This window comes from Puccinia triticina, chromosome 4A (assembly GCF_026914185.1).
Source record: "Puccinia triticina chromosome 4A, complete sequence".
Taxonomy (NCBI): Eukaryota; Fungi; Basidiomycota; class Pucciniomycetes; order Pucciniales; family Pucciniaceae; genus Puccinia; species Puccinia triticina.
In genome coordinates, this window is record NC_070561.1 from 4,388,711 (window position 1) to 4,414,322 (window position 25,612).

The window sequence follows — 25,612 nt, forward strand, 5'->3', positions numbered from 1 at the left end:
CGCGCCACAACTCAAGAACTCAGGGAAGGAGTAGAGTTACAGAGAATTGGTAAGTTGTAACTAGGGTTAAAATTGCATGCGGAAACAGAATATGAAGTAAAAACAAGGATATCTCTTAAGATGAAAAAGATATGAAGTAATTCATATGTAAAAAGTAGAAAAAGGCAGACTTTAGGTCAGCTGTGTTGACTCTAAGGCTGACACTACTTATCAAATCAGAATGCAGTAAGGGAAAGAGGAAATACTTGGCAGGGAGAGATCATCATCTCTACTGAGCTAGATAAGTAGGAGGGGGAGGAACTGGGACTATATGGGTCCCACTTTGGACTTTGAAACATGTTTGTGACACCCCAAGAGGGGGGCTCACAGGGTGTAGATGAGAAAAGCAAGAAGGTTTTTGAAAGGTCTCAAGATAAGACTTGAGACCTCTGGAGTCTGGAAGTTGTTCAAGATGAGGGGGAGTTTCAGTGGTTGTCTTGAAAGTGATGCACCAGTGAATAAGAAACTTGAGCTGAGAGAGAGAACTTGAGTAAGATAAGCAAGTATAGGATACTCAAGGAGAAGGAAAGCTAAGGAAAAAAAGGATAAAGGGAAAATGAGAAGGGAGAAAAGGATAGAAAGCCCCAATCATAAAACCGCATTGTAATTGCTTGGGCTTGGTAGAGATCTTGAGACTACATTTTTGCTCGTAATAATCTGGGGATCCATCCTTCCAGGAGGTTCCCTGTCTTTGAACCTTTTCCAAGAATATTAGTTGCTTTGGCAAGGCTGTTTGCTTATGCATGCGGGAATATAATTCCCTAATGTTCCTTAGTACTAGCTGAAACAGTCACTAGTGCTCGGGACCCGTATGCTCAATAAGACTCTTGGTGTGGGGAGGTATTTGCTCCACATGTTCTATTAGAGTCATTCTCTTGGCGTGTGGGGGTAACTCCCCCGTGCACTCTGGAAGCAGTCACCTCCACGCGCCAAGTCCCTCCTTGGGGGAGCAAAGCCACCTCTGAAGGAGGGACTTATGACTTATGTCATACTTTTTGCCTGAGAGATTGGGGCTTTTGTGGCTTTTTATGCCCTTTTTTCCTTTCACCCTTAACACAGAAAAAACTAGGCAACCTCTGCTAAAGCCCCAAAGGGTCAAGATAGCTGAACATCTTGGCTTCATGTCCCTGTACTCATGATGTGGATTGGATGCAGGAGCTGGAGTGGCCAAGGCATCTTAACCAGAGCTTGGAGAGCCTGGTTCCTGTGTAATTGAATTGAAAAACCATACTGTTTTCTGTGGTCAGTTCAATACACACAGGTCATACAGCTCAAGGAAGCCTGGAAATACATAAATTTGAAGGGTCATGGAGCAACAATGGTTGGACTTCCAGGAAAATGTGTAGCGGGAAAAGATAGGGAAGGATGATTCTCAGGGTCCAAAGGGCATGCCTCACCTGGGGATATTTGGGAACCGGGTCAAAATCAGAGAGGCAAAAACTCACCAGCCAAACCTCATTGAGGATTGGAATCTCTCAGGCCAAAACGTGGACATTAGTCCCAAGTCCCGCCTTTGGAGGTTGCGCTTTGCGCCAGCCCTGGCTGTACCAGGGCCCTCCGACGTGGGGGACTTGTGTGAAGTTAGTGACTCCTTGGCTCCGCGCGCTCAAGGCTGACATTTTCCCTCACTAAAAAGAAAGGCTCTGCTCTTATTAGAGTAAGTCTCTTGGCACGTGGAGGTAAATCCTCCGCGCGCTCTTGCAGAAGTCTCTTGGCACGTGGAGGTAAATCCTCCGCGCACTCTTGCAGAAGTCTCTTGGCACGTGGAGGTAAATCCTCCGCGCACTCTTGCAGAAGTCTCTTGGCGCGTGGAGGTGACTCCTTGGCTCAGCGCGCTTGAGGCTGACAGGGAGAAATGATAAATTTAATTGCCTGTATGTCTAGCTAGGCTACAGTCTGACTGCAGTCAATAGAATTATGGTGTTCAAAGTTGGTTTGCATAATTTTATGCATGCATAAATCATAAAATCATAAGAACATTTTGATGAGGAAATTTTGTATTACATAATCAGGCAGTCATATCCCCTGCAAAAAAGGTTTTATGATTTTATGATTTATGCATGCATAAAATTACGGACTTACTTCGCGCACTGCGAAAAGCTCTTCGCGCACTGTGCAGTGCGCGAAGTTTGCAAACACTTCGCGCCCTGCGCGTGAAGGGCGCAACTTTTTCAAATTATTTTTTGACCAATCAATAGAAAAGCTTATTATTGTCCTCTGTGAATTTATTTGGAGTTTTTTGAAGCTTCCTTGTATGCTTAAAAATCCTACCAATAAAAAAAACAAGTACAGCCATTTGGGGACCTGGAATTCATATTCCCACAGGCCAAAAAATCCAATTAATTTATTGAATCATATTAAACATGTATTTAAAAGTTTTAGAACTTTTTGGCCACTTTGTACAAGGACAAGGCTTTCAAAAACCAGTAACTGTTTCTCAAGATATGCCAAAATGCGCCAGTAAGTGGTGAACTTTCCTAATTTTTGAAAGCCTTATTCTTGCACAAAGTGGCCAAAAAATTCTAAAAAGTTTGAATTCATATGTATCATTATTCACTAAATTATTTGGATTTTTTGACTGGTGGGAATATGAATTCCAGGTCCCCAAATGGCTGTACTTGTTTTTTTTATTGGTGGGATTTTTAAGCATACAAGGAAGCTTCAAAAAACTCCAAATAAATTCACAGAGGACAATAAGAAGCTTTTCTATTGATTGGTCAAAAAATAATTTGAAAAAGTTGCGCCCTTCACGCGCAGTGCGCGAAGTGTTTGCAAACTTCGCGCACTGCACAGTGCGCGAAGAGCTTTTCGCAGTGCGCAAAGTAAGTCCGTAAAATTATGCAAACCAACTTTGAACACCATAAATTATTAACACAAAAAAAAAATTGACAGGTCCCAGATGGCAGAGAAGGAGAAAAAATTCAAACAGATTTAGAATCCTGCAAGGCCTCTGAAAACACATAAAATTTGCTCATCTGAGGGTATTCATGCCACATTGTCACATTTGACCCACATCCACAAATTAAATTATACCTGCAACTTGGTACAAACTAACGATTATGGCAACTTGACATAGCTCAATAGCAACTTTCAACCCTTGAACCTATAATAGGGCTCATATGGACTGGGTTGACTGTTGTTTTGCAGCCCGCGGGCCCTATATGTGGTATAGGGTCTTGGTATAGAGCCCGCGGCGGAGATGCTCTTTTTGAAAGTTTGGTTTGGACGTGATTTTTCCCTTGCAGTTCTACTTGCAATTCTCAAATGTTCCAAAAGCTTTTCAACTTTGACAGAAATAAGATTTCAATGGGTTTGTGGTATATCAGCTCAAGTTTGTTTCAACCAAAAAAAAAACATTGGTTTGTGGAAGATCAAGAATGAAAACTTACGATTGGTGTTTTCATCAAATCCTTGGTAATTACTTGTCACGAGTTCTCCATTGTTGGCCTCGTTATTTTTGATAACTGGAACAGCTTTTGAAAATGTATGAGGAGTTTTTTGAGATTCTTCCCTCGGAGCTCTACTTGCAATTTTTAAATGCTCCAGAAGTTTCTCAACTTTGACACCACACGGACGTCGATGCGGTTGTGGTATATTAGCCTAAGTTTTTATTTTTCAACAAAAACATAACATTGGTTTGTGGAAGCTCAAGAACAAAAACTCTCCGTTGGCGTTTTCGTCAAATCCTTGGTAATTACTTGTCACAAGTTCTCCATTGTCGACTTCGTTTTTGCTGAAGACTGCCACAGGTTTTTGGGAATTGGTGGGGGGTTTTTGACGCAGAAGAACGGCGGGAGGGTTGAGTTTGATGCAAAATCATCTGATCAAGAGGCCATCACATTTCTATGCATTACTTGTCCCAAAAGCAACCCAAAGAACGGTTCCACCCTCCAATCGCCAAAGCCAAAAATCATTGCAAACAAAATGAACACACCTTTGGACCATAATGATCTCTTTTTGAGGTGGTGTTCGCGATCACCTAGGACAGTACCATTCTCAAGTTTGCATTTTGTCATGATGTCTGGAAATGAAGCTGGATGTGTTGAAACCCGCGCTCAATCTCATACTCGGCTGTGCGCCCGGTGCTCTCGGCTGCCTCCACATACGCGCGACTCACAGTCATTAGGTCTCACCAGACTTAACCTAACACAATTCCGTATCGCCTGCGCTCTGTCCAAACTCCAATCCTCAGCAAACCCATCAGCATAGACGCTCATCTTTATCGCTCACTGCTGTCGCTCACCGCTCAAACTCAACTCGTCAAGATCAATCTCATCAAGAATCATCGCTCCGTATCAACTGCGAAGCTTTAACTCGGACAGCCTATCTAGCTTCCAACTTGGTGAGAAATGCCCGAGCATTTCTTCTTTTTCTACCGATTATCATTGTTTACTAACTCTTTCCTCTATCATTAGTTATTCTTGTCTTCGATCTTGTGCGCATTATATTTGTTAAAAAACATTGTACCTAGATACTAGGGTTTGTCCGTTTCTCAACTCTTTCTCGACCTCACCAGAACACTAATTCTTACAACCGACTCTCAGTTACCCGACATCTTCTTCACACTCTTCAAGTCTCCAATTGTCCATCCTCTCCTTTCGATACATCATCTCTAGGGTTTGTTTCTTAGTCTCTTATCATATTGTTTTGCTTGTTATTTACTCTTTTCTCCTTGTTTAGTTCTGGTCTTGAAATACACATCAATAAAACAGATTATTCAGGTCCTTTAGGATGTGCTGAGATCGCATAGAAATAGAGAAAAAAGGGAAATATGAAGATGCTGGAAAAATGCATGACTTGAGACTCGGGCTGGCTTGATAAAAGCAGTATGTGACTGATTATACAAGGTGAGTTGGGATAGGTGGAACCAACAGATAAAGAATATCTATGGCAAGACCTAATTGTTAGAACTTAGGACCATTTAGACTCTAGAGGCAGTGTTACTCGCTGTGAACGACTTGTCGACGACAGATCCATGTATCACGTCGTACATACATATTCTCATGGCTGGGACCGCTGACCCCACATGCCACAAATGATCATGTTTCTGCGTGCCATCTATGATTTGCTGGACGCCTCCTATCTAGTATTTTCTCAGAGTAAAGAGAGAGCCTCCTCGTTTCAACGGCCCTGCGGGCCCCCCATCGAGGGGACGTTTGTTGCGTAGACGGTTGTTTTTTTCTGGAGAGACGGCCAAGAGAGTCACAGGTTCAAAGTATTCCGGTCGGGCAGAGAACAAACAGGAACATTTTATAGTTTTTGTTTGATAATTATTTACACGGGGATGGCGTAGACTGTTGTAGACAAGTCCAGACAGCCTCGGATGGCCCGTTGCTTGCAACGTTGATGAGTTGTTTGAGAACTCGGCATATGGGCCCAATCCAGCCGCTGCTTGGCATGGCCGGTGACTCGGCCAGCGCGTCCCGAGGACCCGCCGATCATTTAGGCGACATTGGGTCTACATAGTGTTTGAAATTTGTGTTTCAAGACTCCCTGATGCCTCTTACAGCCTTTCTTAATCTCTGTCCCAGCCTCTGTTCCCGAAGGCCAACTGCGTGAAATACACGAGATCTTGGCAGTTGTACGACAGACACTTGCAAGTAGTGATTGAATGTTGATTGGAGGCCATCTGAAGGATGTTATTGAATTACATTTGATTCACTCACTCATTCATTTTTTTTAGAAAACAGGAAAGAAAATAACAACAAAACGGGAGAAAGCAAGGGCATTATTGTGTTTGTGCTCCGTAACTGAGGAGGCATAACAATGTATGAGAAACGAACGAAAGAAGGATTAGCGTCCTCCTAAAATGAGTGTACAGATAAAGAGACTGTGACGTTTACTGACCCGCGAAGTCCTTCGGCAAATGCCCATTCAGTTGGAGCTTGGATCGGTTCGGAAATTTCGACTCCATCGATAGTAATGTTGGCGATTTGAAACTGATTTCGAACCAGAAGCCAATCCTGTCAACAAAGACAAGGGTGAGGGAGCGTCTGAGTGAAACGATAAACAGACCTTATTCAAACTTCTAGCATCTCTATAAAAGAGAACTTTCATGCATTCCTCGAGAGTTTTGCGTGCGAGATCCGCGTCGAGATCCGCATGGCCGTTGGGCAAGTCGTCCAAGACCTTACGCAAGAGAGGTTGGGCGATGTAACTACCATAGCCGGTGGCAATACTGGGGGCGGAATAAGTGGTGCCGATCAAATCAACGTATGACAGGAAGCTTTCTTTCGTCGATCGGTCTACTCCGCCAACCACAAACGAGTTCCATAACGGATTGCCCTTCGTTCGTCGGTTGTACATGATCCGAGCTAGATACTCGAATATTTGGTGCGTCTTGAGGATGTGACCGTCGTCTGCTAAAACCTCCTCCGTCCTATGAGCCCATAATTGTTTTTTTTTTATAAACGAAGGGATATCAATTCATCATATCTCAGACTGGAGATATCATCGTGCCGATCACGTGACATTCATACTTACATCCGGGCATCGAGGACTTTTTGGATGTACTGAAAGTCTGAGAGATCTCCCCCAGCACCAATGACAGTGTGCTCGCCAACGGGCACTAATCGTCGAATATCCTTGAAACGAGCGAGTGAACCGTAGGAAGCTTTTCACACAATCGTTCATTTATTCCCGTAAATCGACAGAAAAAAAAGGCAAACCATATGAGAGCTGATCTCTACAAATTATCTATTTTTTTGATTGAAAGAAAGAAGAGGAAGAAAAGCGGGAAAGGGGAGCTTACCCAACATATCAGCTGCAAGCATCACACCTCCTTTATATTTGATACCGAGGACGGAAGTACCGGTGACGATGGGTTGTCTGTGGAAAAGCAGGCAGAAATTCAGGTCGATTGAAACCCATGGAAGATGAAACGGTGAACCAAGAGGAGATTGGAGGACTGACTGAGTATGTTGGACGCCATCGCCGAAGGATTGTTTGGGCAAGTTTTTGGCGCTGCTTACTGGGAAAGTGGCATATGGATCGATCGAGTCGTCTCTTGGTTTCCCCCACGATGTTCCTGGAAAGTGGTCCATTGCAGCGTCTGTTTGTGTTAGTAGTTTCTGGTGAGATGAGATGGCGATGGTGGTGAAAGAAGGAGACTGGGACTTGGTATGGTCCTGCTTACGTCATCACTTCCGATCCATGACGCGGCTTGGGAGGCCCTGGCCTTCTCCACCGGACCAGAAAATACATCACGAACCAGATTGAAGGAAAATTATATGGCCATCATGAGCAATACTCACGCTCATTCATCCAACCGTTAACCAACCACCCCAGAAGAAAGGATCGTGGAATTGAAACTCCGACAGACTTTCCTACGATGATTTCGCAAACGATCAAATTTCAGAAAAGTCGGATTCCTTCGGATGGATTGAGTCTTGGCCATGTAAGATCTGCTACGAGAAAAAAGACCGACCCTCACAAGTGCATAACTGATTTTCTCACTTTTGCTCATTCCAGTTCGTCTTTCAGACCAAGATCAGATCATTGTACCGAAACATTTTAAGAGAAACTAGATGTAAATTTAAGAATATCTCTAAAGCGGGAGTTATCCTGATCCATCGGTGCACGTCAAACCCCTGGGAATTGACATGGCGTGTCTTGCTTGAGGTACAGTCGAGATTAATTTGTTTTATATGTCCACCACAGATCTTGGGACAAATCAAATCCGTAGGGAAACGATTTCTTGGATCCGGTACGAATTCATGAAGCCAATTCCCGGCAAACTAGATAAGGTAAAGTAGTACGACACATTTCACTCCGTCCGAGCCACAAGACGAAACACGACACTGGCTAATAGGTTCCCTTTTTGATTGATCCAAAACAACACTTTCTCAAAAAAGCACAACAATCAAGATTTCCTAGCCCAGATTAATCGCCAACTCAAGCAGATTAAGAACTCGAGCATGTTGATTGGCGGCGGGTTTGAGAAACTAAGAGGAGGTCGAAATTGATGGGCGGCTTTCGATTATGACTGAGTCAATTCTATTTAATGTGTTATTCCTCTCCTCAAGGTTTTTCTTAACGATAGTTAGCTCGTAATTTATCTTCTTTTCAAAATCATGATGCTATTTCTTGGCTTGCTTTTCGCGTTTGATGCGGTCCTTCTCGGCTTGCTTTTGGTCCTTGAACGCGAAAACCAAGCCGAGAAGGACCACATCAAACGCGAAGCTTGTTTTTCGCGTTCAATGGCCCGCTTCTCTAACGCCAGGAGTACTGGGGGAATGAGTATTGTACGGTTTACAATACTCATTCCCCCAGTACTCCTGGCGTTAGAGAAGCGGGCCATTGAACGCGAAAAACAAGCTTCGCGTTTGATGTGGTCCTTTAAGGCTGTGACCCGGGGTTCGGGTCGGAGCATGAGTGCTCAGCCCGGACGCTGAACCCCGTATGCCCCGAGGTATGCACCGATCCCCGGGGCATGACTTTTTCTCCAAGACGGGTCGGGCCCAGCCTGGCCCGGCAATCCGGAGCCCTTGGAGGAACCCTCCAACCACCCAATAGATGAATCTGAAGGCTGGCAAAGCCTCCCCCTTCCTTGTTTAGGCAAGTTCACTGGCTGTCTTGGATGGTCAAGTGTGTTTTTTGCCTTCTCCACTGATTTTTGGGCAACCAACCTTGTTTTTATCCCTGCTAAGTTACCAACACAACATGTGAATGACACATGGTCATTCCTGCATGAACACTTGAAGTCAAAAAATGACTAAAAAATTGCTCAAATACCTGTCCTGAGCAGTTTACCCATCAAAATGCAATGCCCCTGGGTTCAGGGCATGGCAGAGCGCCATCCCAAACCCTGAACCCCGGGGTCCAATTCCCAGGGCATACCTTGGGGCATGGGTTTGGGTTACAGCCTTAGGAGTACCTCCGGGTCTGAAGGATACAATTAGAAATCAATCATTCAAACTGAAGAAAAAATATTGACTGACCACCATTGGCTTTGATATATTCCAACAATGTTTTGAACATTGGAGTATGTCCCTCCATCCAGTGAGTTGGATCCACCAGAGTTTGGTTAAGAACTAAAAATGAATGATTATCCATCAGATTGGTTGGGAACTTGGGAAGTGAGTGCAAGGGTACCAAACACACTATTAGCCAGGCCAACCTGGGTGGCATAGTCCACACATGATACTGGCTCGGGGGTAGTGAGGGGTTGGAAGGGGTGGTGGGTGTTTCAACCTGGACTTGAAACTGCTGGTTCTTAATTGGAGTGTCTTGATGACACATTAGAAATTGGAATGGTGGTTGGTTGGTTGTATCCTCACAGGTGTGATTTTCACCAAAACCAGATAAACCCAAACAACCAATGCATAACATCATGCACACCTGGTCTACTTCACAATGACCGGAGCAGGGTGTGCCTTTTTAATTTTGGGTTTGATAATACACTGGATCATGGTTGCCCATTGTTTGTACCTGCCAAGTATATACTTTGGCTCAGGATTTTAGTCTCTAAAGATCCCTTTGTTCAATACAGTCTGGCTAGTGAGATTTGCAAGTTCAGTTTGTATCCCTATGTCTTTGTTTTTGCAATAAAATCAAACAATATCTCAACTGTTGAGCTTTATCACAGATCCCAAAACCTACGGACTCATTAGTTCATTGAAGGCTTCACGCAGCAATCACTGAAGGTCTGCTACCATTATGATGAACTCAAAGATGTTTGTTGACAAGATCACAACAAGCCTCATACTAGTGTTAAGTTTTATGTTGCCATTGCTATCAAAACCAAGCAGAAACAACAACAATTCACTTCTTCTATGCCACCATCAAGATCTTGCACTGTTCCCTCTCCATCTGCTTTTTCCCCTTAAAAATCTTGTTTGCCTTGGTAGTGTTGTGGTTAAACCAGGGCTCATCTTGTTTTGTTTGCTCTTCCTGTTTCCTTTGGTCATCCCATTTCATTTGCTCATTGAATGTACATAATTCATTTTTACTGAAGTATTTGCTACGGCCCATCATTCCTTTGCACATCTTGGTGATTGGGTGACACATGTGACATTGGGTTACACAAGTATGCAAGTATCTAACGGTTACTAATGATCTTGTGGAGGATACATTCAGGCACGCCGCATACACACAGTGAAAGGAGCATTCACCCTTGCAAAGTAGATAGCCTTCAACTCCAGGAGATATTACACTCAAATACCAAGAGGCCAAACATGCCAGTATGGTAGCCATTTTGAGTCATGGGGGCAATAGTATCAGATTGAAAGGAGGGTGTGTCAACACTGTAGAGGATGAATGTAGTGGTGGGAGGCTCAAGGCAAATGCTGCCAGGTTATATGCTAGTTTATACAAGCCAACTTATGCAGGATAAACCCATGGTATTTTCAAGTAACAGTTTTTTCTCTGTTTGATGAGATTGAGTTCACCTTAGACTAGTTTTCAAGGGGTAAATCCCTCTTTTTATTTGATGTTTTTTCCATTTATTCAAAAGTAGAAGAATTTCCAAAAGAAATTTTTGAATATATATGAAGAGCCTAGCTAAAGTGGACTAAGGCTGGCACCCAGGTGTTTGGGAGGGGGGTCAGCCTTGTCCGGAACCCAAGATCCGCAACCACCCGGGTGGAACGGGGTCCACCCGGGTGGTCACAATTATTTTGTTTACTGCGCCTCTGGGCTGAAATCTTCAATTTATTGGTCCTTGACACCATCCAGATGACCCATAATGGGGATGTGCTTGCCCTGTAAGAGAAATGAGGTCAAAAAAACCTAACTTAACCTCCCAAGCCCGTCAAGCAGCCTCCCAAGCCCGTCCAATTGGCCTCCCAGGCCCGGTCATTGGACTTTTCCAAGGCTCAGGCCCGTCCAAATGACCTTGAAAGCCCGCCCATCATGTACTGCTAAACCACCCGGGTGTTTGGGCGGGGTGTTGGCCTCATCCCAACCACCCGCACCCGGGTGGCTCCACCCGAGGGGTACTTTTTGGGTGCCAGCCTTAAAGTGGACCTCAATCCTAGATATTCAATTTGTTTTATGTTTTTATTTGGAGAGACAAGAACAAATAACCCAAAATATTTTGCATCATGCAGAAATAGAAAAACCCAGGAACCATAACAGGAGAGAGAAAGAAGCAAGGAAAATGTACATATCTGAAATTCAAAAAAAACCATAGGATTTCATGCATCAATTTTATCTAGAAAGGATGGAATGCATGAAAATGAATACCCTTTTATTCCATAAAATAAATACCTAGGAAAGAAGAGAATTTGGGAACAAAGTGTGAATAAAAACCACTATTGATATTTAATCCTCATAGTATGACCAAGTTGGGCAACTGCAAAATCCTGAAGTATTTGATGATCATCATAACTGAGATCTTTCAATGTGTTTTTAGGAATGATTCTAAGATTTTCAGTCTTGTCAAGAAGATCAACATATTGCACCGCATCCAACATTGCTTTCTTCTCTTCTGAATTTGGCAGAATTTCCATTAATTCCTCTGCTAGTGGCCGAATTTCCTCTTCACTGTTCAGTTTGTTAATGTCTTTCCTATATGACAAAAGTTTTCCAAATAACGACCATTCAGCCACTGACATCTGATGAAGTAACTCTTCATAATTTCCAAGATAATTCACTCCTTGGCTTGTCTTCATTTTTTTGCCATCAGGGAGAAATTTATCGTCACGAATCCTGAATAGCATTTGTGTTTGCACTTCAGTTAAGATTGGGTCTTCATCCGGTTCATTGGCATGCAGTTTCACTTTCTTATTCTTTATCAAATTTGATATTAAGCCGCTTAGTTGTTCATCATATGTTTTTTCTTGAATGTGTTTGGCAAGTCTTCCCTGTATGGTATTCAAAACTTTCCCCCTGTCTTTGTTACTCAACTGCTTTCCTAAAGATTCAAGACTTTGATTGAGGAAATCTATGGAAAGTTTTTTCATTTTTTCATCTAAATTAATTTCATTCAATTTTTATGAGTTTAAGATAAAAGATTCAGTATTGGTCTTCTGCTTATGATGATCAGAAACAATGGATTCAAATTAATGCTACACACCACTTGAGGTGTAAAAAGCCATGATACCCTGTCTGGACGACATTGATTTATAAAAATCCTGGACTTCTCCTTCTAAATATTCACCACCTAGAGATGATAATGATGAAGACTCAATTTTTACATCTGACTCTGACTGTGTGAAAGAAGTTTGACATATAAACCTTGACCTACTTTCACCATTTGTATATTTTCGAATATATTCAAAATTTTCTTTCATAATTTTTGACATTTCTCTTTTTTTTGGTTCAGATGAATTTTCTATCCACAAATCTTCAAGGCTTTTATCAAGAAACTCTTTTAAAATAAGGTTGGCATGCAAGGTTTAGTATATGCCCATTTTTGATAGATGATTTTCTCCTGATCATTGATTCTAACTAATTGTACTCACCAGACTGGAGTCTTTCTTCTATCACGTGGGTTGGTTCGATGGGTCTGAATTTCTCTGAACGAGTCTCGTCGGCTAGTTTCAATCCTTTACGGACTGCAAAATGAAAATCATCACCTTTCAGCATTCAAAAGAGACAAAAAAATGCTCTCAAATCTTCTGACATACCGTCTGATCCTCCAGCTTGAAGTTCTCCAATATTTTCAGCTTCTCGACCAGGTTGAATTTCTCGAGCAGCTGGAATAAAACTCATCACATATCAATATTCAGAACTGAAAAAGATTTACACTCCATTTGAAACAAAGACCAGGCGAAGAATCGGCATACAGCTTAAGTCTGGTGCACTTCTCCACCCGGTAAAGATCTCGAAAAACCGATCCATGGGTGCCCTCTTAACCAGAATATTTGGAGATTTTGGAACGGAGTACGCTGAAATACCATAATAGTGTAAGAGTTGTAAGGAAACTAGGATCTTGGTTAAAAGCATTTCTGTGAATGGCTAGGCCGATTGATTTTCGGTGGATGTGCAGGTAGATTGGGATGATGCTGAGGAGGATGAGGCCGAGGAGTGAACTGGAATGGTGAGAAGAGGAAAACCACAGAATCACAGGCTCATTTATAATCTACGATGGCTCCCTCTTCTTGGCTAGAAGGCAATCGCGGCAGGAAGGTCATGGGATCTGCAGAGCTCGGTGCAAGTATCGGAACAGTAAGAAAACCTTGAAACAATACGCATCGATGTCCTTGATGCAAACTCGACTCTGTATGATCTTGGCCGCGAATCGTCCAAACGATATAATAACCGTGAAACAACACACATTGATGTCCTTCAGGCAAGCTTAGCTTGGCTAAGTATGAGTATGTACGTTTCCTTGCCCATGTATCGGCTTGCTTGCCTGCGACAAGTGAAGTGGTCGTTGACGCGACAAATGGACCTCGGACAAGTATCTGTTCGTACTTTAAAAGGCTCTGTAATCCGGTCGTACAGCACGGGCAGACATCTACCATGCCCTCGCTGTCTAAACACGTCTTTGCCAAGTGTATGTTTCCGCTGACACAAGTGCTCAACCGGCCCGACAAATCAGCCTCGGAGTTAAAATCTTGGCGGCTGAGATCCCTCATGTATGGCCGGGTCGGTTCCACGTTGATTCAATGCGCGTTCGGACAGTTGGCCGTCCGACCACGCACTTTGGGCAGTCAAGGAGCTCTCTTACCTCCGACTCGAGCCAAGAGTCTTGGCTCTTCCCTGCTCTTCCCATCTCCTCCCTCTCCCGCGCACATTGACCTCATCTCCTCATCCCTCTCTTCGTCTCTAATGAATCCTACCCCATCGACCGTCATGAATCTTCAGCTCATGCCTTGGTAGTTATCAAAGCTTGGTGCCGCAAGCAATGAATAACGCCTTTAATGTAGCAAGAGGTGAGATCCCTTTTTGTGGAAAAGAAGGAGAAGGGACGATATGTTTCTCCCGGGGGGTTCGGGATAATCAGGCATGGGAACTCACAGATCAAATCGGAACCATTAGAAGTATGTGAGGCGGAGGATGCCCACAAGGGAATTGACAAGTGTAATGTCAAGACTCGGGCGCAGCTCCGGTCCGAAAGCGCAAGGGCCAAAGCCCTAACCCTGCAAGGGGAAGCAGTGAGTCCGTGTGACTCTCAGGTCCATGCATATGCATGTGACTCCCAGACAGTTGTTTGAAGCTCTAAGCTGAAAAACTCTGTTCCTATCTTTTAGCCACTTCAGAACTAGACAAAGTGCCCAAGCGACCCAAACACAGCAAAGCACCTACAAGGTTAGTGATGCGTGTTATGGGCTTGCCTCACCTCAGCAAGGTTGATCAGAGCTGATGAGTATTTCTCTCTCCAGCACGATCATAACCAAAGCCATCTCAGACCATCAAGGTCCCAGCCTCAACGACCAAATTACTGATCCCTCCTCAGGAGGTAGGTTTGTCTTTGCAGAGCCCACAGCTTGAGGAATTGGAAACTGACAACCAGACAATAAATGCATTGTTAATCAGATATCAGTCGTCCCAATTCCCTTGCTGCTCGTATTAGGAGGCTCAATGCATACCGGACCGTTGTATGGTAGAGACCCAACGGGACAAGCCTATACTTGCAGGACTCCTTCCACCGCCAAAAAGGGCTAAACAACCAAAACAAACTAAGGCGTACAAGGCATTATTGGCGCTTCCTCCCTTACCACCATCGCCAACTGAGGAACCGACACCCATACCTGAAGCCAATCAACCCCCTTCTCCATTTCTTTCAAAAGTTTTGTTCATATTCTCACAGTATCTGACTCAATACTACCAAGAGCCGCAACCAAGACACATTTGACTACCAACACCTGAATACCGACCCCAAGACAACCCTACGCGGGGCTCGGCGCCATTGACACCATCATTTGACTTGTCTGTTATTTCTTATCTGACCAGCCCACAAAGTCCGTCCGGCAAAGAACTTGGTGATCTTGACGACCTCCTGATTCAACAACTCAACCAGCTCTTGACATCCCAACCCACGACACTAGACATTTCCCCACAAAACAAGTTCTTACAACATCCAAGTATCTACAAGTCAGACGTTGAGCAACTGTCAGCAGATGGGTCCAACTTCAATAAGTGGAAGCGGGGCCTCACCCAAGTCATTCTTCTTACACTCGGCCATGCGAATTTCTTTGATAAAGCTGAAAACTACTCCAAACTATCCGCGCAAGAGAACACTTGTCTCTTGTTCCTTATCCAAATCACTGTACATGACAAACTTTTGTCCCTTGTTGATTGCTTCACGGCCGGAACTGAGGCCTACAAGGCAGTCCAATCAAATTTCCAAGGTACCATTTGGTTCTGTCAAATGGAGCTCATGGAGAAGCTGCTGGAGTTATGGGTCACTAGTCCATTGACCAATCCATCACATATTCCGGGTTTGTTCAACAAAGTTTTCAACATTTTCTCCGACCTTTAGAAGGTTGGGGCTTCGCTATTTCCCCTGGTCAAAAGTCTCATACTACAATCCATTGTTCCACCACCGCCTTCCATGTCCCACTCGCAACTCTTTCAGAATACATCCCTTCAGCTTGGATCAAAAGAAGGCATTACGGCACGGGATATTCAGACAATTATCACATCAGCATATGGGGAGACGGTGTGTTTTGACTCATCTGGTCCGGCCGTCCCATTGATTTTTTGAGCTTGGCACAATCAGGCTCCCGCAAATAACATGGGCTGGGGCGTCCCAAATCAACAATCCTCCCAACCTCAACAACAAGAACAATTCCAGCGACCCTCTGGCCAACAACGGCCCACTAACCCACAAGCCAGCCAACAACAAAATCAAAACATTGGCACTCCGGGGCATCCAACCGTGGACGATATTGCAGCGGCCATTAACAACATTTGAAAGGGTAACACGGGTCCAAACAATCCAAATTTGCTCTCAGGTAGACCATGCCTATACTGTAAGGGGTCGGGACACTGGAGATTGACTTGTCCAATCCTCCGCAGGGACGCCGGCCTGCAACCACCCAACACCCCTGCCTCTGGTTGCCCCGTTTCCGGTTTCGCCCGTCAGGCAGCACCTCCAAACAACCAAACCACTTGGACTGAAGAGAATGCGGCGGTTTGATCAGCAGTGGGTGCGGATGCGCCAGGTGCTGCCGGCGCAGGCATTGTTTTGGATTCTGGGGCGACCCATCACGTGAGCGGCTCTTTTCAACAATTCTCTTTTATTTCTGTTCTACAACCACCAGTTCGGCTAAGTCTTGCGTCTTCAACCGGTTTTATGACGGCGACACACAGTGGACACCTCAAGATAACCAGTGGGGCTGGTATCCTAGCGGTCCCCAAGGTTCTGTACAGCCCGGACATGACGGGCACGCTTCTTAGCCTTGGGCAGTTCATTGATTTGGGTTTTAAGTCAACATTTTTACCAAACAACAACATCTGGCTACACTCTCCTTTCTTGACTTTCTCGGCTTCTTACCACAATAGATCTTGGCTAGTTTTTCCCAATTTGTTACAACCTTCCACTTCTTTCATCAAGTCCATCTCCGCTCCTGTGATTCCGACAACACCTTTGTACAACTGGCATTGCTGGCTTGGCCACGTTTTGGATAATGTTGTCAAAGATTTCTTAAAACAATTTGTCCCTTCTTTCAATCTCAAAAACTGGACCCCGTTCATCTGCGAATCGTGCATACAGTGCAAGAGTGAACGGCGCCGACAACACCTTCCAGAGGTCATATCCCTAAATGATTGACTCAATCTACTCGTGACAGACGTTTTGGGCCCTCTAGATGCAGATATCCACGGCAATCGATTTCTTTTAACTGTCCGGGATCACGCAACTACATATTCTTTTTTGTTTCCCATGAAAACACGTTCTGAGGTCCCAGTTATAATGATTTCACTCATTAAGCGGCTCATATCACACTTCAAAATGGCACCAAAGTACTTAAGATGCGACAACGCAAAAGAATACACCACTCAGTCTTTCCACTCTTATTTATCTTCGGTCCAAACATCTATCATATTCACGTCTCCATACACCCCTGAGCAGAATGGGGAGACCAAACGACTAAATTGGACACTCCGGGACATTGCTCAAACTACACTGAAACACTCTCAACTACCAGATAACCTATGGTCCTACGCTTATTGTTGTGCTTGCTTCCTGGTGAACTGCTTATCAAACACCCGTTGCAAGACTAGTCCGCTGGAACTCTGGTCAAACAGAAAACCTATGGCTGAAAGCTTTTATCCATTTGGCACAAAGGCCTGTGTTCATATTCCTAAAGAGCGTCATTGGAAAATGGATCTTTGTGGTTGGACGGGTTTCTTGGTTGGCTATCAAGACAATGAACAAGGGTGGTTTTTCTAGAACCCAGAATTGCAAAAGGTCATCAACTCAGAGTTTTCTGACTTTCTTGACTTCCAGGGCAAATCTTTGATCCCTTCCCCTAACCCAATCCCTGACGTTGTGGTAGACGGAAAAGTGAAAAATCAAAAGTTTTTTCTATACTACATAATTACTCACAATACGCCTCAAGATACCACCAAATAGACCTCATAAATGGATTCTACGGCCAATTTCACCCTTAGTTACCACTGGAAGCATCACTGGAACCCCGCTGGATTGGAAGTTACACCCTCTTGGACCCTCATGGACACGGCCAGCCCCAGTCATCAACCTGTCACACCCCTCAAGTCACCTTTCCCAAGTATATGCATACTCAGCCCCAGCCAAACACATACTCCTTTCTATCCCTCTTAAATCCACTGCATACTCAGGGGACCAACCCCATTTCCTCTGTATTTGACATGTCCCCGCCTCATTTATGCACCCCTTGCAGCTGCATGCAGTCTTCTGACCCCATTTCTGCACTCCTTGCATTAATCTGACACCACTCATGCACCCCTTGCATGGAGTACCTCTGTATTTGACATGTCCCCGCTTTGTTTGTGCACTCCTTGCATTAGTATGACATCATCTTTCATTTCTCACCCCACTTTTTGCCTGTATTTTAGTATCTTCTGACACCACTTGTACGCAGCCCACCAGCTAAAATCCCTCATCCAGGGTCCCCCTTGTAGCTAAAATCCCTCACATTTGTCTATATAAGGAGCTCTCTCCCCCCCAGTTGTTTTTCCCTCAGCTCAGTACTCCCCAGTTGTTTACATACCACCTTCGCACTTACCATCACATCTATACCTCACCACAACCCTCATATTTGCAAATAACCACTGAAATCACTCTCAACTCTCACATACCTGTTGTCAAACGACTTCATCCGAAACTAGACCAGACTTATCACTTGATTAAAACTTGCCAAGCTTAGCTTGGTGGGTCTTGTTATCTGATAGTATAGAAGGGCAGAGTTTGCACCTCCATCATCCCCTTCTCCATTCAGCAAAAGGGTTTCACAACCACTTTTGAGTCTTACAACGTGTCTTCTGTTTGTAGAATCCTCACTCTTGGTCAAGAAAAAACCACAGAAACCTGTAATGCTCAACACAAACAGCTGGAGAACATCCAGGCAATATCTGACGCTGACATTCCAACCAGTTTGTGTCATGCGCTACGCTGCCCAGCGAGGGACGGATGGCGTGCAGCATGCATGTCCAAATGGAACCAACTGGTGGAGATTGATACTTTTGAGATTGAGGAAAAGGCTTCAAAATTTTTGATTGGGACTCATTTTGTATTTGATATCAAGAGGAGATTGGATGGTTCTGTTGACCGGCTAAAAGCACGCTTTGTTGTCCAAGGATTTAAACAATGTATTGGGCGGGACGTGAAATCAACCTTTGCTCCTACGGCTTCTTTGGCAACTTTAAGGCTCCTATTAACTCTTGCAATAAATAACGGCTGGAAAATCAACTCATTTGACATAACCGGCGCATTTGTGCATAGCCCGATAGACAAGACAATCTATGTCAACCCGCCAGTGGAGTTATTTCCTCAGCTGGCCGGGAAGGTACTCAAGTTGAAGAAGGCTCTGTATGGAACTAGGCAGGCCAGTAGATGCTGGTGGAAGCATTTCAAAGGATTACTTCAGAAATGGGAATTCAACTGCAACAAAGTGGAGGAGTGCCTCTACCAATATAAGAAAGGAACATCTATAATAATCATATGGTTACATGTGGACGATGAGATTGTGTTCAGTAATGACAATGCAGCTCTCGACATCCTACAGAACAACATGGAACACAGTTTACGTGTTAAATGGGACAACAAGCCTGACAAACTAGTGGGCATTAAGATGGAATACAAAGATGGAGCTATATATCTCAGTCAACCACTGCTGACGGAACAGACACTATCTAAGTTCCAGGATGAAGTACAACAACGAATCATTCCGACTAACACACCGCTTGGTGGTGAAAATTTGGTAACTTCAAACTCTGAACTGGTGAATCCAACACTTTATCAATCCTTCATTGGCTCACTCAACTACATTGCTCTCGGCTTGAGACCGGATATTAGCTTTGCCGTCAACTACCTGGCTTGATTTAGCTCTAACCCTGATGATTCACACTGGAATGCTCTCAAACACCTTATTCAATACCTGGCAACAACAAGAAACAAATGATTGAAGTTGGAATGCTCGGACAATTGGTTGATTACTTCAGCGGATGCAAATTGGGGGGGGGGGGGGAGTTCCAACATTCAACTTCTGGTTTTATCATCACATTTCTCGGCAGTCCAATTGCGTGGGGTTTGAGGCGACAAAAGGTTGTGGCGACTTCAACATGTGCAGCGGAATTTATATCTATTGGTTCTTTGGTGGACTTTCTGTTATTTCTCATCCCAATAGTTTTCTCTCTTGACATCAAACCCAAATTAGTTCTCAAATGTGACAACCGAGCCGCGGTTCTAGTCTCAGACAAAAATGCATCAAAAGGGAGAATGAAAAGCTTGGAACATAATTTTTTCTTTGTCAATGATGCTCTCCGGGAAAACAATATCAAATTCAAATGGGTTCTAACATCCGATAACATCACCAATTTTTTCACCAAGCCATTACGGGCCACTCTCCACAACTTATCAATGGCAAAAATTTTCAAATAAAATACATTTCATAATATGTCTCTCATTCTTGACTCATATTCCGTCATCCTCATTTTTTTCAGTTTCCTTCTCAAGATGTTTTCTATATTTTTTTAATGATTTTTTTTTTCTTTCTTTCTGTCTTTTCTCAAATTGTTCTAGATGGTGTGGAGTTTGAGGGGGGGTGTTGGAGGATGGGGTGTACAAACTCCATTTTTGGAGTGCACGGGAGCCAAGAGGTGGGATTGGAGGAGCAATGCAGACTTATGGGTTTTCAGTCACAACACTTAAGGATTACGCCCCAACAAGCACAAGTAAGAACAATCCCTCATATGCTAGCTCACTCAACAAGAGAGCCCAGGCACTGATGTGAATGCAGTTGCTCCACTAGACCTTGTGTCTGTTAGATTTAAAGACCCGTCGTTGGATTGAGAGCAGGATGGAGAAGAAATTTTGAAAGAGGAGCTCTTGAGACTTTATTTATCTTGATGAATCTTGAGGTGGTCAACAAGAAATAATGCTCTGACTCGATGGATTTATTACTATGACATCAGAGTACTACTTAAATTAGAATAACATGTCACACTTGTGACAGCTACAATACAACTTGAGAAAAGAACTACATGTCTTAACACTTGAGAAGCTACATGTCTCAAACAGTAAATAAATTTGCTAGATCTACACGTCTAAACATCAAGAGCTACAAGTCTTAATATAATAAACTATGATAATTTTTATGATAATCCCATTTATAACTAGTTAATAAAATACTTTCAGGCTGAGAGTGACTAGAAATCTAACAGTGTCAACCAGCACGTCACCGTGTCTTAAGCTGCCTAGCTGTATCTTTCTTTTTTTACTTTTGCATCAGAGTCGGCATTAGGTCCACTCTTAGGTACTTCATTGTTTTCTTTATTTCTATGTCTCTGAGTCTGTCAGATTGGCCTATACTTACACAGAGAAATCCAATCTTAGTTCTGTGAAATCTTACATGTAGTACTTGTGAAGCCGGAGAGCCACCGGCGAAGTGTGCGCTTGGTTCTCGAGCTGGGAATTGGGAGAGTCAAAGTAGTTGGGCGGGGTTTGGGGGCCGGGGTCGCCGGAGGAGTTTGACGGACCTTGGCTGTCGCCACCCGTCCATCTCCCCGAGCGTTATTTGTCATCCCGTATCCCACGCCTGGCTTGCATGCTCTATCCACCCAAACTTAACTAAGTCCGACCTTAACACAAGTTCCAGCCTCCGTGCGGTTGTGCAGCATTTGCTGGTAGCGAAGCAACCCTGACCGGAGGGAGGGCCTTGCATACTAAAACACTTTTCTCACGTGAGCCAATTGCAAGGTTTGGCTGGTAGCAGCCTTGTTTGCATCACCACTCTCAACACTCAACATAATCCTTCTAGTTTTTGATACATCATAGTTCTACATGTTCTGGATTTTTCAGTATTTCTTTTGTGCAAAATCTTGATTGTTCCTACTAGAAATAAATCATTGAATTTCATGATTTCAAACTTGGATTTGGCTTGCGCATCATATGGTGTTGCAAGCGCGTCTGGGCACATACCCAACTCCCGCTTGGCTGAGTGCCTCCGGGGGTTGGGTATGTGCCCAGCGGGCTTGATCGGGCAGGTTGCGTGGGGGGCAGAGCTTGGCACACAGCCAAGTCCCGCTTGGCCAAAATCAAGCTCTGGGCCGATGGGATCTGTGACTTGACATGCAACACGCCGGTCATCAGACGCCGGCCCTTGTCTCTGCCTCAAAAGGCAAGAACGATGTGCCCTCGAGGAGGGGAAATGTTCTCCCTTCTTGACATTGCACATTGGACATCAACAAGGGAGCTTTTCCTTCTTGATGGCCGGTCTGTAGGCTGGTCATCGGGGAGGAAAGACTCCCTTCGCGGTGGTCAATACTTGTATTGCTCATCAAGAAGGGAGTCTTCCCTTCTCGATGACCAGTTTGTAGACCAACCATCAAGGAGGGAAACTTCTCTCCTTGATGGCCGGCACAGAATTTGGCGCGCGTGGCACCCTCGCTTGAAATCGGCCCAGTGGGGCTTTGTGCCGAACCCCGCCCACTTTGTGATGTGCCAAGCAAGGGTTGGGAGTGTGCCAGGCGGGACATCAACAAGGGAGCTTTTCCTTCTCGATGGCCGGTCTGTAGGCTGGTCATCGGGGAGGAAAGACTCCCTTCGCGGTGGTCAATACTTGTATTGCTCATCAAGAAGGGAGTCTTCCTTTCTCGATGACCAGTTTGTAGACCAACCATCAAGGAGGGAAACTTCTCTCCTTGATGGCCGGCACAGCATTTGGCGCGCGTGGCACCCTTGCTTGAAATCGGCCCAGCGGGGCTTTGTGCCGAACCCCGCCCACTTTGTGATGTGCCAAGCAAGGGTTGGGAGTGTGCCAGGCGGGCTTGAGGATCGGCCAAGCAGGCTTTAGGGTTGGCCACGCGCACTTGGCCTTTTTTCGGCCAAACTTTGGTGAGTGCCCAGACGAGCTTGCAACACCATATGACACCAACCGTGCGCAGTCATACTACTTCTTGTTGTCAAGTTTCAAATGTGAAGGGGTGAGAGTACAGCAATAAAAAAAATACTGAAAAATCAAGAAAATGGTAAGCTGTCAGATAAACAAAAAAAGAAAAAAATCTGATGAGTGGCATAGAAACCAGGAGAGAAAGAGTGGCCTCTATATCACGCTTGGCTCACGCAAGCTTTGTGTTTTAGTTCATAAGCCTCTCTGGTGAGACTGGGCTGCCGCCCAGACCTGCTCACCACGAGTGGCTTAGTTAAGCTCAAACTAAGTCCCTCTCTCGCCTGAGGCTTTGCCGGAGGGACTTATGACTACACCACGGGTGCAACGGCTTGGAAGTATTTTCCAGTTCATTCAGAACGGACATTGCCAGGAACAAGTCACGGCATCCGTGTTTGTGATATTTTGAGAATATCTCAGAAACCACTCTGAGTGGTTTCTGGAATATTTTGCATAAATTTAGGAAATATTTTCTGGGTTATTTCCCCCCAAATATTTTGAAAACATCTCAGAAACCACTCAGAGTGGTTTTTTAATCAGGGATTCTTGCATGAGAGATATTTTTGTTTTGGTGGTGTTTTCCTTTGAACCACCAGAATTCAACTCTGACCATTGCAAACCTTCTAAGTTATTGGTGGATGGTACGCCTGCATCTGCCTGTCAGCCTTAGAGTCAACACAGCTGACCTAAAAGCTGCCTTTTCTACCTTTTTACATATGAATTACTTCATATCTTTTCATCTTACAATATAACCTTGTTTTAACTTCATATTCTGTTTCCCCATGCAATTTTAACCCTAGTTACAACTTACCATTTGTAACTCTACTCTTTCCCTGAGTTCTTGAGTTGTGGCGCGCATGTGCAGTTGTGACGTTTACACACCTGGAAAAATCGGGCAAAGCCGCGGCGCCATGAGGACGCCAGGGCCGTACAGGCGCCAGGTGGGCGTTACATGACGCCAGCTTGACCCGGAGTGCAGCTTGGCGTCACGGTGATAGGGGGCAGGGCGCCGAAGGCCAGGTGGCGTCAGGACGCAAACCAGTTTGTTGTAAGCCAAACTGGGCGCCTGCCAGTCGTCCGTCCTGCAGGCCAACCGGTTGCAATGGTTGGGCAGGCATCAATCACTGCCGCTGCTGTGGTATGCCTTAATTTTGCATGTTTCTTATTTCGCGTCCACTCCTTGCCAACCCATTTATAGCAATGAAATGAGAGTCTATACCACAATATCCATACCGCTGAGGCCCCCATCAGGCCCAGTAAAATATGCCCCTTGTCTCGGCGGCCTAGTCCTTTTAATAAAAAAAAAACAAAGAAACCCCTGTGATTGCGCCGCCTGAGAGATAGCTGCCCAGGCGACGGGGATTGAGTGTCCGCAGGCGTCAATGAGCGTCTGATGCTAACATCCTGCCGGATCCATTGTGTCAGCTGGCTACTATGGCAGAGCCACCGTGACATAAAAATAATACAAATAAAAACATAAAAAGTAGTGTTACATATGAAAGAGACATTATCACTCTTACATATGTAAAACTACGCAAAAACATTAAATACATATATAAATAATTAATTACTTAGCTTTGTGTAATTAATAAGTAAAATATTATAAAAGATTCTGATTCTACGGGTAAAATAACCTAGGGTACCTCACTTACACATACCCTTAATTATTATCCCTTCCTTGTGTAAACTAACTTCAAAGTTTAAGCAAGTGCATCACGCCCCACGTGAATGCACTTGTATGCGTATATATCTAAGTACATATGTATACACCCAGTTTCAGTGACGTAACTGAGGTGTTGTGTATAGTTTAAAAGATGGCTTTATTTGTTGCGTGGCGCACCCAAGCCCGCGTGCTCTGTTGCCTAGAGCTCAAGCCCGCGCGCATGGTGTACATATATGCATAATGCATAAACTAGCCCGCAACCAAAGCACTCAGGCTACCAGTAAGTGAGAATGGGCCAGAATACACCCCAATAGCAATATTACATGTGTTATATGTCTTGTACACATGTAATTAATCACCAAACAAGATGTAATTACCACGTCATTCAATATAAAAACATTCTAGACTAAAGAGGACTCTTGCAGCATGCACAGGAGAGACTAGAAAGCGCCCCAGCTTCTCCTAAGCCTCACTACGCGTAAATTACAACTGTAGTAAATATGTAGAAGGGGTCAAATGAACTGGAGCATTCAATGAGCGCCTCCAGAACATGTATAAAGCACTGCTTGCACGTGTACAAGTGCACAGAAGCTAGTTCTAGTACCTTCTGTGGCACATTTCCACGGAAATGAGCGTCACAGAACCCCCAAACCAGCCCCTATGACGTGTAAGGCATGTGTAAAAACATGCAGAACCTCTGTAAATGGTCCTTGGCAACCCTTTTATTCAAGCCCCAAGGTTCCACGACCAACAGCGCCTTCTAGCGCAACCAAATTGCCTCAGAATGCGCCCACAAGTGTCCCCATGTCCCCTGGGCGCCCCTGGAGGCCTGCCTAGGCTATAAAAAGGGCTATTTCTCCGCCCAAAAGGAGATTCTACATGCTTATTTACACTATTATATTTTACCCGCCTTCAACATGTGCTCAATAGCCTGTTTCCAGCCTGGTAAGACCCTTAGTAGTTATGTTTAGGCTCATTTTTTCACCAGAAACTGCCCAGTGTCCATCCAGCCTTTAGAATCACCTTCTTCAAGCGCTTCCAACTGTCCAGTTTCTATCCTGTAGAACCTCAAGACCATAAGGGCTTTTTACTAGTAAGTTTAAACCCCTTCTCTTGAGATTCTCTGCCATTCCTTACTGGGATTTAAACCACCCCTGTTCACAGGCCCCAGTGTGTACTTTTGAGGGATTAAACACCCCTGATTTTATCAGTCCCCTCTTTATTTAAATTATATTAATTTTATTAATATAATTGCACCATTTTTCTCATATATTTTCGGACTTACTTCGCGCACTGCGAAAAACACTTCGCGCACTGCACAGTGCGCGGATTCCCAAACACTTCGCGCACTGCGGGTAAACTACACAACTTTTTGAAGATTTTTCTTGACAAATCAATAAACAGGCTTCTCATTGGCCTCTCTGAATTT

The 25,612-nt window shown here is 44.4% G+C and overlaps 4 protein-coding genes across 4 annotated transcripts; 2 read left to right on the forward strand and 2 right to left on the reverse strand.

Annotated features, from left to right (window-relative positions):
* Positions 1 to 5,767: 5,767 nt before the first annotated feature.
* On the reverse strand, positions 5,768 to 7,298 carry PtA15_4A513 (uncharacterized protein; the record flags this gene model as incomplete). The annotated part of the gene is made up of 8 exons (XM_053168405.1): positions 5,768 to 5,789; positions 5,887 to 5,978; positions 6,055 to 6,418; positions 6,523 to 6,652; positions 6,791 to 6,867; positions 6,952 to 7,109; positions 7,175 to 7,216; positions 7,293 to 7,298. The coding sequence occupies 8 exons, from the start codon at positions 7,296 to 7,298 to the stop codon at positions 5,768 to 5,770; spliced, it is 891 nt and encodes a 296-aa protein (XP_053019617.1).
* Positions 7,299 to 7,369: 71 nt separating this feature from the next.
* PtA15_4A514 (uncharacterized protein) lies at positions 7,370 to 8,003 on the forward strand (the record flags this gene model as incomplete). The annotated part of the gene is made up of 4 exons (XM_053168406.1): positions 7,370 to 7,435; positions 7,510 to 7,567; positions 7,699 to 7,784; positions 7,893 to 8,003. The coding sequence occupies 4 exons, from the start codon at positions 7,370 to 7,372 to the stop codon at positions 8,001 to 8,003; spliced, it is 321 nt and encodes a 106-aa protein (XP_053019618.1).
* Positions 8,004 to 11,291: 3,288 nt separating this feature from the next.
* On the reverse strand, positions 11,292 to 12,927 carry PtA15_4A515 (uncharacterized protein; the record flags this gene model as incomplete). The annotated part of the gene is made up of 6 exons (XM_053168407.1): positions 11,292 to 11,950; positions 12,056 to 12,142; positions 12,227 to 12,349; positions 12,444 to 12,536; positions 12,609 to 12,677; positions 12,768 to 12,927. 6 exons carry the CDS (start codon positions 12,925 to 12,927, stop codon positions 11,292 to 11,294), a joined length of 1,191 nt encoding a protein of 396 aa, XP_053019619.1.
* A 519-nt stretch (positions 12,928 to 13,446) lies between these two features.
* PtA15_4A516 (uncharacterized protein) lies at positions 13,447 to 13,806 on the forward strand (the record flags this gene model as incomplete). Its single annotated transcript, XM_053168408.1, has 1 exon — positions 13,447 to 13,806. One exon carries the CDS (start codon positions 13,447 to 13,449, stop codon positions 13,804 to 13,806), a length of 360 nt encoding a protein of 119 aa, XP_053019620.1.
* Positions 13,807 to 25,612: the final 11,806 nt, after the last annotated feature.